Source organism: Leopardus geoffroyi, chromosome A3 (assembly GCF_018350155.1).
Source record: "Leopardus geoffroyi isolate Oge1 chromosome A3, O.geoffroyi_Oge1_pat1.0, whole genome shotgun sequence".
NCBI classification, from domain to species: domain Eukaryota; kingdom Metazoa; phylum Chordata; class Mammalia; order Carnivora; family Felidae; genus Leopardus; species Leopardus geoffroyi.
The window spans coordinates 101,007,565-101,020,261 of record NC_059336.1 but is presented as its reverse complement, the minus strand read 5'-3'; the positions used below and the strand labels follow the sequence as shown (position 1 = coordinate 101,020,261).

At 42.1% G+C, this 12,697-nt stretch overlaps 1 protein-coding gene across 4 annotated transcripts in view; it reads right to left on the bottom strand.

Annotated features, from left to right (window-relative positions):
• Positions 1–280: 280 nt before the first annotated feature.
• Positions 281–12,697, bottom strand: part of KDM3A (lysine demethylase 3A) — a 53,539-nt gene continuing 41,122 nt past the window's right edge. For 3 of the 4 annotated variants that reach the window (XM_045446760.1, XM_045446762.1, XM_045446761.1), the window contains exons 19-26: positions 11,669–11,840; positions 9,225–9,312; positions 8,415–8,545; positions 4,291–4,410; positions 4,069–4,208; positions 2,166–2,342; positions 1,948–2,082; positions 281–992 (exon numbers count right to left, since the gene is read on the bottom strand). In XM_045446760.1, coding sequence (XP_045302716.1) covers positions 912–992; positions 1,948–2,082; positions 2,166–2,342; positions 4,069–4,208; positions 4,291–4,410; positions 8,415–8,545; positions 9,225–9,312; positions 11,669–11,840 — 1,044 coding nt within the window. In that variant the 3' untranslated portion in view covers positions 281–911. The remainder of the gene's footprint in view (positions 993–1,947; positions 2,083–2,165; positions 2,343–4,068; positions 4,209–4,290; positions 4,411–8,414; positions 8,546–9,224; positions 9,313–11,668; positions 11,841–12,697) is intronic. The other variant, XM_045446763.1, reaches the window with a different exon arrangement.

Genomic DNA, 12,697 nt, shown 5'->3' with positions numbered 1-12,697 from the left:
GAACCATTTAACCAGTCATTATTTGATTTCTTGGTTAACTTCCACTTCCAAATTTAGTTAATTGGCAGTATTTCTTTGCAAAAGTGTGACAAGGCTTCCATTTGGCTAAGAAGAAACTTATTTCCATGTTAGCATTATAAATAATCACAAATCACTACAGCATCTAATTTCTTTGCTTTTAAGAGGCATTCCCGGAGCAACCTCTTATACCTAGAACATTGCAGAAAAGTGTGCTGAATCTATAACCAGAGGATAATAATGCCAATGAGTGGAGTCAAAATATTATATGAATACTTTAATGCAAAATGCTTAACACTTAAAATTAGCAAAGCTTCATTTAAATTAAAACTCCATTTAACTAAAGATGGTTAAACCCAAGAATTGTACAGTAGTTGATTTCTGCTATATAATGCCAGTCCTAATGTAATACAGTAGGAACTGCATCGTTAGCTGTCATTTCCTCCATCGCTCGTCTGAACCCTAAGGGGTAGGGGAGAGGATACTCAGACAGACACAAAACAAAATACAGCCAAATAAACCGTGCAGTGATTCCTAAGAGTTATAAATCCATTTGACTAAGCTGTCCAACCAAACAGCTGGGAATAACTGCAGGTATTGTTCCAGAGCTGAGAAGAGGTTTTGTTTTTACAGCATGGTAGAAGGTCTGCACTAGGTGAAAAGTCACAGTTTAAGGATGCATGTTCTGTAAATAGTTCCTACATATACACATTTAGTGTGTGTAAACACTAGAAATATACATTAGACAGAGTACCCTTACCAGTTGGGTACAGTTTAAAAAAGAAGATGAGGTAACATGAATCTCAAAGTCCACAGGAATCCTGCCTGAAGAATTTGAACAGCTGCCAGTAATTCACGTCCAATGTACAGGGGTTAAGGCGTCTCTTGGACCCCTACGGTTTGCTGAAACTGGATTCGCTGGCTTTCAGCATAGCAATTGCATCTTTCACTGCATGGTAGATAACATTCTTCACCTAAAAGGACAGGAGAAAACATGGTCAGTTCACCAATAAATCTAAAATGTGTCCCTAAGAGTAAACTTTTCCCTTACCAATTTTACTACCATTCTGTCTAAATTAAAATTTTTTTAATTTTTAATATTTTTTTAAATTTAGAGTCAGAGAGAGAGAGAGAGAGAGAGAGAACACATGAGGAGGGGTGGAAGGAGAAAGAGAATCTCAAGCAGGCTCCATGCTCAGCACAGAGCCTGACATGGGGCTTGATCCCATGAACCGGGAGATCATGACCTGGGCCAAAATCAAGAGTTGGACGCTCAACCAACTGAGCCGCTCAGGAAGCCCCTCTCTCCAAATTTAAAACTCAGTATTCAACATGTCAATACCGAAAAGGCCCCTAGACTCCATTAGGCCAGTATTTCATACCTATTTTAAACCCATGCCTTTTCCCCCTCATGCAGGTTTTGATGCCACGTGGCACTGAGCCTGGTGAATACAGGGAGAGGCAAGTCCCAAGGTACAATTTTTCAAAACCTGTATGTTCCCCTAGTTTTCCAAGTATGAAATTATATTTTACACAATTCACTATTAAAAGCATCTTTGAACCCACTCTCTGGATCCTCAAGATTCTGTTCTGCTCTATTCAAGGATAACAACACAGCATTAAGAGTCTTTGTTCAAGACCAATGTCTGGCAGTTGAGCCAGGATCAGATATCAGATCTATTCATTTTCAATACTAAAGCCTTTCTCTTGGGGCACAGTGTTTACAATCTAAACAACAGCAAACCAAGGTAAGATTTCTTCTATGTTTGTTCCTCCTTGGCCTATGTAGACAGTGGAACTAGACAGAAGCCAGTTCATCAACTCATGTGCCAAGTGTGATATGGCCAAGTTCACAGACTCTCTTTATAAGGTCAATAATGGGTCGTGAAGCCAGAGTCAGAGAACACCAGGAATCAGTAGTATTTTTACCTGTAATTTATCTTCATGATTGGTGTGAGTCTGTGACAGATAACGGAATTCCTGAGTAAGCCAGAAACAGTGTTTAACATGCTCTGGAGAAACAAAATCTTCGGCCACTTTGATACAGCTATATAAGTTATGAACCTGGAAAACACAAGCTACATCAGTAACACATATGCAAAAGTTCTTAGTGTAAGGAGAATAAAGAACAAAGTAATGTTTCTTGCCTGATGTGGAGCTCCTGCTGGGATAAATACCACATCCCCAAGAAACTGTACAATAGCCCAGCCTTGAACTCCATACTCTTGGTGAAGACGCTTTCTTAGTGATCGGTCTAAATACCAGCTCTGATCATGAATGGGATCATGGTCTGCTGGGTTTTCTTGACCTTGCTCTTCTGATACCTAGAATACATTTGAAGTATTATGAAACTGAGCAACATATTGAGGCCCAGCGAGGGCACTTCCCCCTCTGAATAGTGTGGGCAGTCAACAGATGTCAGGCCTTCCTTAACAGATACTCTGTTGGCAGAAAGAGACAAGTAATACTCAAAGACATTAATTGAACGAACCAAGAGAAAACTGAAAGAAAATGTGGCTTTCCTTCTGTTATTTCCAATAATCTCTGACTGGGAGTCTGCATATATTTGGAAATGCTATATTTGGACAATATTTTGGTCTAGACTTTTTTTTTTTTAACGTTTATTTTTTGAGAGAGAGAGAGAGAGAGACACAGAGTGCAAGTGGAGGAGGGGCAAAGAGAGAGGGAGACACAGAATCTGAAGCAGGATCTAGGGTCTGAACTGTCAGCACAGAGCCCAACGCGGGGCTTGAACCTACACAGTGCGAGATCATGACCTAAGCCAAAGTCGGATGCTTAACTGAGCCACCAGGCGTCCCTGGTCTAAACTTTTGAACATAAACTGGCTCAAGTTCCTTAGAAACAGACTTGCTGTATTGCAGTTATTAAAAATCTATATTCATTTAACAATCTGAAATACAGTGTTACAGATGAGTCCCAAAGATAGCTATAGAATAAATTTGTTTATTCTAGACACAGTTATTTGGCAGCCCAGACTCAGGTTGACACAATCAAAGGAACAATATGGTGACCAGCAGGTTTTGAAAGAGTCCAATGATCCCAAGTAAGAAACAGCTTTGACTCAAACCAATGCTGGTTAAGGACCTACCTGGTACCAGGCAACAGGCTAGGAGTATTCACATTCATTCCTCATGAACTGAAGAATGTCAGTCACAGATGCCTGGGCTGCAATCAGTAGCCTCAGTGGCAAACAGGTTTAAAGACTGAGTGTGTCCATTTTGCCTAGAACTTTCCACACAGCCCTTGCTGAACAATCTGCCTACTACTAGAAACCTGAAATCTTAAAAACTCCTGCATCCCTTTCCAATGACCCTTCACAAGCTAATGGCCACAAGCAATGCCTGAGGCTTTCCTGACCTACTACTACTAGTGAGGAGACAAAACCTACAGGGACCTAAGTAACTCACTCTGAGCAAAGATATCAAGGGCCAAGGAATTTTATATGAACCTCTAAAGTACAGTGCTTAGATTTTCAAGGCAATAAAAACAAACCGGTACTGGGGCGCCTGGGTGGCTCAGTCGGTTAAGCATCCGGCTTTGGCTCAGATCATGATCTCACGGTCCGTGAGTTCGAGCCCCGCGTCGGGCTCTGTGCTGACTGCTCAGAGCCTGGAGCCTGTTTCAGATTCTGTGTCTCCCTCTCTCTGACCCTCCCCCGTTCATGCTCTGTCTCTGTCTCAAAAATAAATAAACGTTAAAAAAAAAAATTAAAAACAAACCAGTACTAACAGATGATCAGAGGAACTAACCTGAAGATAGAGCACAAAGATCTCCAAATCCACTATAATGTAAAACACAGTCATAAGGAAAAAGGCAAGGCCCCTCTCCTCTTTTCAAAGGTATGAGCCTAATCACTTTGAAGTCTGTTCCTCAGCAACCAGCTTCAGCCACGTCAGTCTGACAGGCACAGGTCTAACTTTTGAGGCCGTGATGACTTCCTGGTAACCAGCTAGTCTCAACATGTGGTAATTTATAATACTGCTACTCTCCACGCCTCTCTCCTCACATGCCATAGGATAAAGGGCACACCTTTTTAAGGAATTCTCGTATTTTCTCTGTGTCCTTTGCAGCGTATATATGCCAGAGGGCTCCCGGCTTCTCTTTTCCCTCGATAAATCGCTTTATTGTGAGTTCATCAGAATCTCCGTCTTGGATGGTTTTAAGGACTTCTGGAGCAAGAGAAAGCAAGTATCACACCAAAGTCTCCAGCTCAGAGAGTAAGCCCCACTTTTATGCTCAGCAGCACCCTACCTTCTTCTTGGTCACACTGTCCTTTGGGAATTCCCACATACACCATGACATTAGCTGCATCAGATACGTCTAAGTGAAGATTTGTTGTTCCATATTTCCTGTCTTCCGGAGTAATCAATCCTGCCAACAGAAAACACCTTAAATTTACTGAGATGTGAAGGCTGCCATTCTCTTTCCCACTCCCTGGGAGATACTTGGTCACAAACTTAAAACCTGCCTCTCTAAATCATGTACAAGACAACAGTATTTAATATTAAATTATCCTTTCAACTTTGAAAGAAAGCAATCTCATCAAATATTTAATCATTAAAACAAAACAAAACAAAACAACAACAACAACAACAAGTTCTAACAGTAGGACTTCTGTTTCTGATGACAGGCAAAGTAGGTCCTTGACACACCCTCCTGTAAGAACTAAAACTACTGGATGAAATTATTGAAGAAAATTTTCTTCTAATGAAATCAGTGTGCTGGCAAAAAAAAAAAAAAAAAAAAGAAAGAAAGAAATACTCATAAGCCAAGAAATCAGAAAGCAGGACTCAGGAATGGTAAAGTGGCTCCTCCAAAAGGACATGTGCTTGACCAGGTGAATCCAAGCCCAGGTTGTCACAGCCTAGAGCACTGTGGGGTAAAACCTAAGGCCCAGGGTCCACTCAGGATGGAGAGTCTAACAGAAATCCCCTTCACATACACATAAAGCTGGGACCTCAAATGACTATACACTCAGAACGAAAGAAAACACTGCCTTGGTTCCTTCAACTGTAAAAACAAAAACAAAAATAGGGAGGGTAGGGTGAGCCACAGCACAAGCTCATAGTCTGAGACTTTAATCTCCTACCCCCTGGAAAAGATCTACTTTGCTCAGCACTCACCTTGAGGCTCACCAAGCCCTGTGGTCACCCTGGACAGCCCACCCTGACATGTGGACTCTGCTTCTTGAATGGGCAGTGAAGGGAAGCCTGGCTTGTACTGGGCAAGCGGAAGTCATTTTCTAACCTGCCAGCCGCCGAAACAGCCCTGTTTTGTCTGGAGGAGGCCAAGGACTTCCCTCTGATTTGTGAGAGCCTACGGTTCTAGGAGCCGCTCTCCACAGCAAAGGGCACCCCATAACGTCCACCTGGGACTGTGGCCCTAAAGCCCTGCTGTGCCTTCCTTTCTTTCCATTCAGTTGACCTATGAGCCCCAAGAGTGGGGAGAGAACATTAGGTATTAGGGCAAAATCAAAGGATGTGCTTTAAAGGCAACACATAAAAGGAGACTTGTTTTAACATGGTAAGGGACAAACATAAAGGGATTGAATAATGAAACACTCATGGTAAAAAACTGATAGCTACTGTGACTGGGTAGTAAGTATATGGGGAGTCACTGTATTAGACTCTGAAGTTCTGAGTGTATTTGGGACATTTTTCTATAATAAAGAGTAAAATTAAAATTTAAGAAGAAAAAGTAATTAATAGGACACAAGAAAAATGAATGAAATGGACAGTAATAAATGATAGCATGGATGAATATCCAAAAGCCTGATTCTATTTCTATAAAGCTCAAACACAGGTTAAATCTCAAAGAATATTCCGCGGGAATACAAATGTATATGGTAGCATCACAAATATGCGGGAACGACAAACACAAATTGCAGGGCGACGGTTAACACTGTGGAAGGAAGCGTGAACAGGTAGGTCTCAGAGCTTCGTCAGGCTGCTTGCTCTTGGATCGGTGCCAAATAGGGGAAAACAGCTGTGCCAACGAGGAAGGAGGTGACACCTACCCAGCCATCAACACAAAGCCCATCCAAATGTGGCCACGGAGACTGCACACTGATAAAACAGTCTCTAAAAGGAGCCTGAACTCCAACAGACTAAGATCATAAAAACATAAAGGTCCCAGGGAAAGGATTCCCAGAAAATAGAAAATCCTGAAACACAGCACCATGGACTGTTACGAAAAGCACGTGAGCGGACACAATCCGGGCTGCTGGGGGTTGGGGGCAGAGTAGAATGGCTCTAGCCTGGAAATCAGGAGACTTGACGTCCTAGGCTCAGACCTGAGAAGGTCACTGTCCCTGCTACTGTCCTGAAGACCTGGACATCTGTAAAACTTCTGGTGGTACTGGAGCTGGAGAGATATTGACTCTCTCTCTCTCCAAAGAACCTTTTCACTCTACTCTGACTGAGGAGTCACAGCTCGATCACTGGACGTTTGAAAATGACCGCTCTTTAATTTTATGAGAAGGTACAAGGTGTTTGAAAACGAACACATTTTCATTATTTTCAATCCCTCACTGCTTATTTTGTCACAGGTAAAGCTTTTAAAGAGTAACACTGCCATCTATCTATGGGTGTCCATGCTGCCAAGCCATTCAAACCAAGCAGACAATTTATTCTGAAAACTTCTCAGATAACCACTTCTACCCCATAAAGCTTCAGGATGTCTACAAAGCAAGGATAATCACTATGCGACATTATACCACTTCCACCATTTCCTTTTGTGGAAAAATACTTTCATTTATGTAAGTTCACCGTAAACCCCCACTGTAAACAGAGTATGCGCTGAGACTCCAACCAACTAACTGCTCCGACAGGCTTGCAGAAAGGCAACTCAACTAGGGAACATGCAACAGCCCCACAGCATATGCAGGGTTCTCTAAACTGAGATCTGGAAAGCAAAGGGAATAGGCCAGGGGACCCCTGCCTGCTGTGTCCTGTCTCCCACAGACCATTTCTCACCATCTCGGGCATCTAGACCGTGGGAGCTTCCCAACATAAACTTCCTTCTCGAAATGTTCCCTGACTCCAGTCCAGGTGGATCCCTGAGCTGACTCCATCCTAATGGAAGAACTGTGGGGCTGAGATCCAAGCCCCTGCTCTTCTCCTCCCCCGACAGTCTCGGGAAAACACAGCAAAGGTGCTAAAGGACTCTGTCTTATCTTCAGGAGGGCTGTCACCCTCAGGCCTGAGAGACTGGAGTTGAGAGTAATTATAGAAGGAAAGAATAAAATCAAAGAAGTAATTTCTAGAAGGACTGGAAAAATGGGATCCAAACAGTATAAAAGACTAAAGCAAATTCAATAAATGATCCAAAAAACTGAAACTTCATTCAACAATCAATGGGTAAATAATTCCTTCAAAACAGCCAACTATCACCAAGACCTAAATAAAGACCCAACATAAAACTATTCAAGATCAGGGGCACACGGGTGGCTCAGCTGGTTAAGCATCCAACTTCAGCTCAGGTCATGATCTCACGGTTTGTGGGTTCAAGCCCCATATTGGGCTCCGTGCAGAGCCTGGAGCCTGCTTCAGATCCTATGTCTCCCTCTCTCTCTGGCCTTCCCCCGCTCGCATTCTGTGTCTCTCTCAAAAATAAAACATTAAAAAATTAAAAAAAAAAAAAAACTAGTTGGTGACCAAGGAAATCAATCTCTATCTTGTACAGTCTTCCTCGCTGGATAGTTTATGGAGTCATGTCTAAACAATGAAAATCCAATTCAAAAGGTGCTTCCAGGGGGCCTGGGTGGCTCAGTCAGTTGAGCAGCGACTTCAGCTCAGGTCATGATCTCACAGTTCATGGGTTTGAGCCCTGCATCAGGTTCTGTGTGTGTGTCTCTCTCTCTGCTCCTCCCTCACTTGCACACCTCTCTCTCTCTCTCTCAAAAATACACATAAAACAACAAACAAAGTGTGCTTCCAATACTAACTTAAGCAACAAACTACTACTCACCAACATGGATTACTTGCATTTAAGTATAGCTGGTTTTAAAACAGCTGCAATGCTAGCAGACTGATTTTAAAATGAGTAACAGAATTGATTTGATGATATACCATACAATCATTTAAAAAATATCACACTAAAAACAATTAAGCACCACAAAGATTTTAAGATATAATATTAGATGTAAAAAAAAGAAAAAGTAAAAACTGCATATGTCTTACAACTGTAACTACGAAAAGGAAATACACACATGGAAAGGAATGAAAGGAAATACACAAAAATGAAGCCAAATGCAGTGTTCTTATTAGGATTATGAATGTTGTCCATCTCCATCTCCCCCAAAAGCAATTTTCCAAACATTCTGACTTAACTCTATTTCCATTATAAGGTTTTCAACTTAGCCGTTTCTTCCTTACCGTAGGCATTATACATCTTGGGACCAAGATCTGGCCTCACAAAGTAGTTTGGCAGCCTGGAAGCCAAGTTTAGTTTGCCATCTCTCCTTGTGTACTCGGGCAGTGGGATATTGGCCATCAGATCATCAAACCTAGGACAAGAGAACCAAGCATTAGCAAAATAAGTCTGCCTTTCTAATCCAACATTGTTTGATCTGTTTTGTTCCTTCTTACCAATAGGAAGATAAAAATGGAGATAGCTTTCCTTACAATATTTAAGATGAGACTTACAGTAATTAGGAACAAAAATGTCTTCCTCCTCTCCTACAGCACACATCTTTAACAAAATGATCTGGAATATTTCAGACAAATGATTTGAGTGATAACTTTCTGACGGTAAGAAGTGACACTCAGGGATGTATTATTAGTTCTAAACATTCTTTTCAAAGTCCAAGCTCCAATCAGGAAAATGGACCTACCAATTCAGCAGTCTTGCTGTCTAATGCAACGGTATCATTGCACTGAACCCTGATGTGTCTGATCCCAGCACTGCCTCCAGCCCAGAGGCTGCACACCTCAGCTGGCCTCTTTCTAGCAGAGCACTACAGTTGAAACTAGTGGACCTTTCATTAGTCAGCCAGATCTCAGAGTCAGGAACTTCTTCATCTCATTTAAAACACACTTCTCCAAGACTAGAAATGAAATATCAGCACCAGTGGAACTATTCCATATTTCATCTTTCCCTTCTGAAAACTGTTTTCTCACCACCTCAAAAAGAATTTATCCTATCAAGTCAAGGACAGTCATCCCTCACCCCACCAATAATCATACCTAGAAGGCATCATATCTCTAAAATCTTCTCCTGGTGGCCAGTCCTTAAGTTTCAACACCATTGGTTCTTTTTCATTCTTCAAACGGTCTGAAAAGTAGCCAGAATTACTGAATTGTTATTATTCATAACTCAGAAACAGACCAAAATAAATGGCAAATTAGCATTTTATGCTTAACAATTCAATAAAATTTACCTCTGCAAAATCTTCACAATCCGATACGTTCAGTACACAAATATTTTTCTTTAATATTCCCCTCCTGCCAATTGCAATAAAATTGCCTATTTTATTTCCATAGGGCCAAGAAATGCATTCGTACCCAGGAGGTAACACAGGAGTAGCAAAATAAAAATTACGAACTAAGCTTTTCTAGATGCTTATTAAACTGCTGCACTTACAGACTTCAGCCACCCCCTTTTGCCCTTTACACATAGTTGGTGTTTTGACAGCTGTCTGTTTCAGATCCAGTCTCTTCCTCCTATACAGTGTTCTGGAAGAAGTTAGTAGCTCTCCAACTAATAAACAGCAGTGCACTTTAAAAATCAGAGGCCACAGATGTTTAGTAGACCAGATTTTCTGAGGCCACCATGAAATATAAATGACTTGTTTTGCCCAGCAAGACTGAAACTACCTGATGTTCTGTCCAGGGATAACTAGGGTCAACAGCACCACAGGGTTTAGTCAGCACTATTACCCATTGTAATGCCAAGGAACCAAGAACCAAGCTCTACTTGAAAAAGATGCTGATAATTACGATTAACAGCAATGACAACTATTATGTCATTTCTTGCTGTGTTCTAGTCTCTGCTAAGTGTTTTAACCATTTAATCCTTACAACTAAAGCCAACATCCCAGTGAGTTTAGGCACTATTTAATATTCCCATTTTGGGATGAGGAAACTGGCAGATGCCCAAGATCAACCAGTTACTAAGTGGCACTGGAACTGGAGCCCAGGTTTGACTTCAGACCCTGTACTCTTGAGGACTAACATTTGTAATAATGTTTTGTAGTCAACCAAGTACTGTCCCATAACCTAGCTTAATTAAGTGCACACTACAGGAGGAAACAAAGAAAAACACAGGGTACAGCGTATGTTCAGAATACCAGCAGTATGTCAGTGTGGGTGGTGAGCTGGGGGTGTGCGCAGCAGAATCGTCAGTAAAGAAAAGGCAAGCTATAGTTGACTCTTAGCTGTTTTTACCATCTGCCGGCATGAGGAAGTTTGAGTCCCAGAAAAATGAAGTTACCAAGCTCATATGCACAAGTACATATCAAGAGTCAGGCTTTGAACTCAGGCCTAACTGGAAAGCTTCATAAGGTCTGCCACAGCTGCACAGGGCTGCCTCGCCAGATCGTGTCCGTCCTGGGACACCAGCATTTAGAGAATAAGGGAGGCAGGGGAATAAAGACCCTGACAATTTCCAACTGCAGCCTAATCAGAGACAATGGAGGGCAATACTCGCTTCAGAACTCCCTGCAAGATTCGCTGAGGCTTTGTTGAGTCTGCATTGCAACTGACTCCTTTGCCTGCTCAGTCCTGCTTCCTCTTCCTTTATTTCGCAGATGTTGATCCCTAAGTAACCATCTTATGTCTGAAACTCCATCTTAGTATGTACTTGTAGAAAACCCCATCGTGCCTTGTATTAAATACTTTGTTACAAATAAAGTATGAGCCATAATCTGTAAATATGGGCAAAAGGAAATAAGGAAGCAGATTCAAAGATGGAAGTGTGTCTAAAAAAGTGAGCGTGATGAATGAGTGACCTTGAGCTACTGAGAGTCTAAAGAATGAACTGGCCAAACCCTCCAGCAGGGATGGAGGACTGGTGACAGATGCCTGTGATGTGAATCCCCAGGGTCAAAGATGAACTTGATGTTCTTGGAAACAGTTTACTACTGATTGGCCAATACATAGAAAGGGCCAAGCCTTAGCACCAGACACACAAGCTGCCTTACTGCCTCAATGTCCCCCTAGCCCAGTTGCAGTAGGCAGTGACCAGGACAACCGGTGTTAAATGAATTCACATTCCCTGGCATCTTCAGGTCTTATTTTGTTAATCAATAATTAAAATTTTTAAACGTAGAAAGGATGTATAAAAGTGAGATACACATAACACCACCAGCCTTGAGTCCCACGCCCTGGCTTTGTGCTCCCCTCCCGCCAGGCACAGGTGGAGGCACAGAATGTCTGTTACAGGACAGACATGGAGCCACCGTAAGTACAGGTAACTAAAACCTCACCTCTTTAAGGAACTACAAAGTGAATGGGCCTCAGGTCAAAAGCATAACCTTTGCAAAAAGAAAGGGGAGGAAGAGAGAACACACTAATTTTAAACTCTAAGATCACAGACAATGCTGTCATTGCCGCTGAAGGGCTTCAGACCCCTGCTACTCCTGTGCTCTCCCTTCACATTCTAACCCCCTTAGAAGGTCTTTAATACATACTTGGAACATCTTCAAATCCATCCCAGAAGTCTCCTACTGTGGCTCCCGTGATGATTTCATTGGTCCTACAGTTAACTAGGTCGACTTCCTGATTCCCAAACTCTTTCCTGAAGGATTCAGGTTTCCAAAGGTCACTGTTCAATTTATGATGCACTCCTGACACCATCACTGGCTAAAAGAGAACAAAGACTTTAGTTTGAACTCCCCCAGCTCTGTCCCCAAACCAGTGGCAGCCCCTTTTCAAACAGCCCCTTGTTTCTCTGTGGCTGGTCCTCAGTGTTAGATCCCAAAGTGACAGCTTAGCGCTCTGAGCTCCCGAAGCATTTGTCTTCACACAGTCCTTGCTCTAACTACATTAGTAACTGTCTACAAGCAAGAATCACATCTTCGACTCAGATCCATTACTCACAGAATATGCTTGCTACCAGGCAGGAACAGGCACCCGAAGAGGCCAAGACAAGCCCAATTTTTTTAATGTTTTTTTTTTTTTTAATTTATTTTTGATAGCAAGAGAGTGAGAGAGTGAGAGAGTGAAGGGGGGGGAGGGGCAGAGAGAGGAGAGAGAATCCCAAGCAGTCAGCACAGAACCTGATGCGGGGCTTGAACTCACGAACTGCGAGATCATGACCTGAGCTGAAGAATCCGTCACCTAATGGACTGAGCCACCCAGGCACCCCCAGGAATCCCGATCTTTATGTGAAACGGTTTGACTAAAATACTGGTGAGTTCAATTTTTTTAAAAAAAATTATGTAATCTAAACAAAACATGGGTGGTGGATCGTATTCAGCCCGTCACTGCCATCATGAACAAATCTTATTAGTTAGTATATGGGGCTGAATTTAAAAATTCTTAAATTTTTTTTGGTTAAATACATAACTCTATTTGCCAATTCCCCAAGCCCTGGCCTTGTCCAAGAACATAGCGTTCCTGTAGTGAGGACTCCATTTGGCCCAGAAGAGAAGCCAAAGATCCCAAATACAAAAACCAAAATAAAAACACTGAGGAGTAGGTCTACAAAGCCATGTATC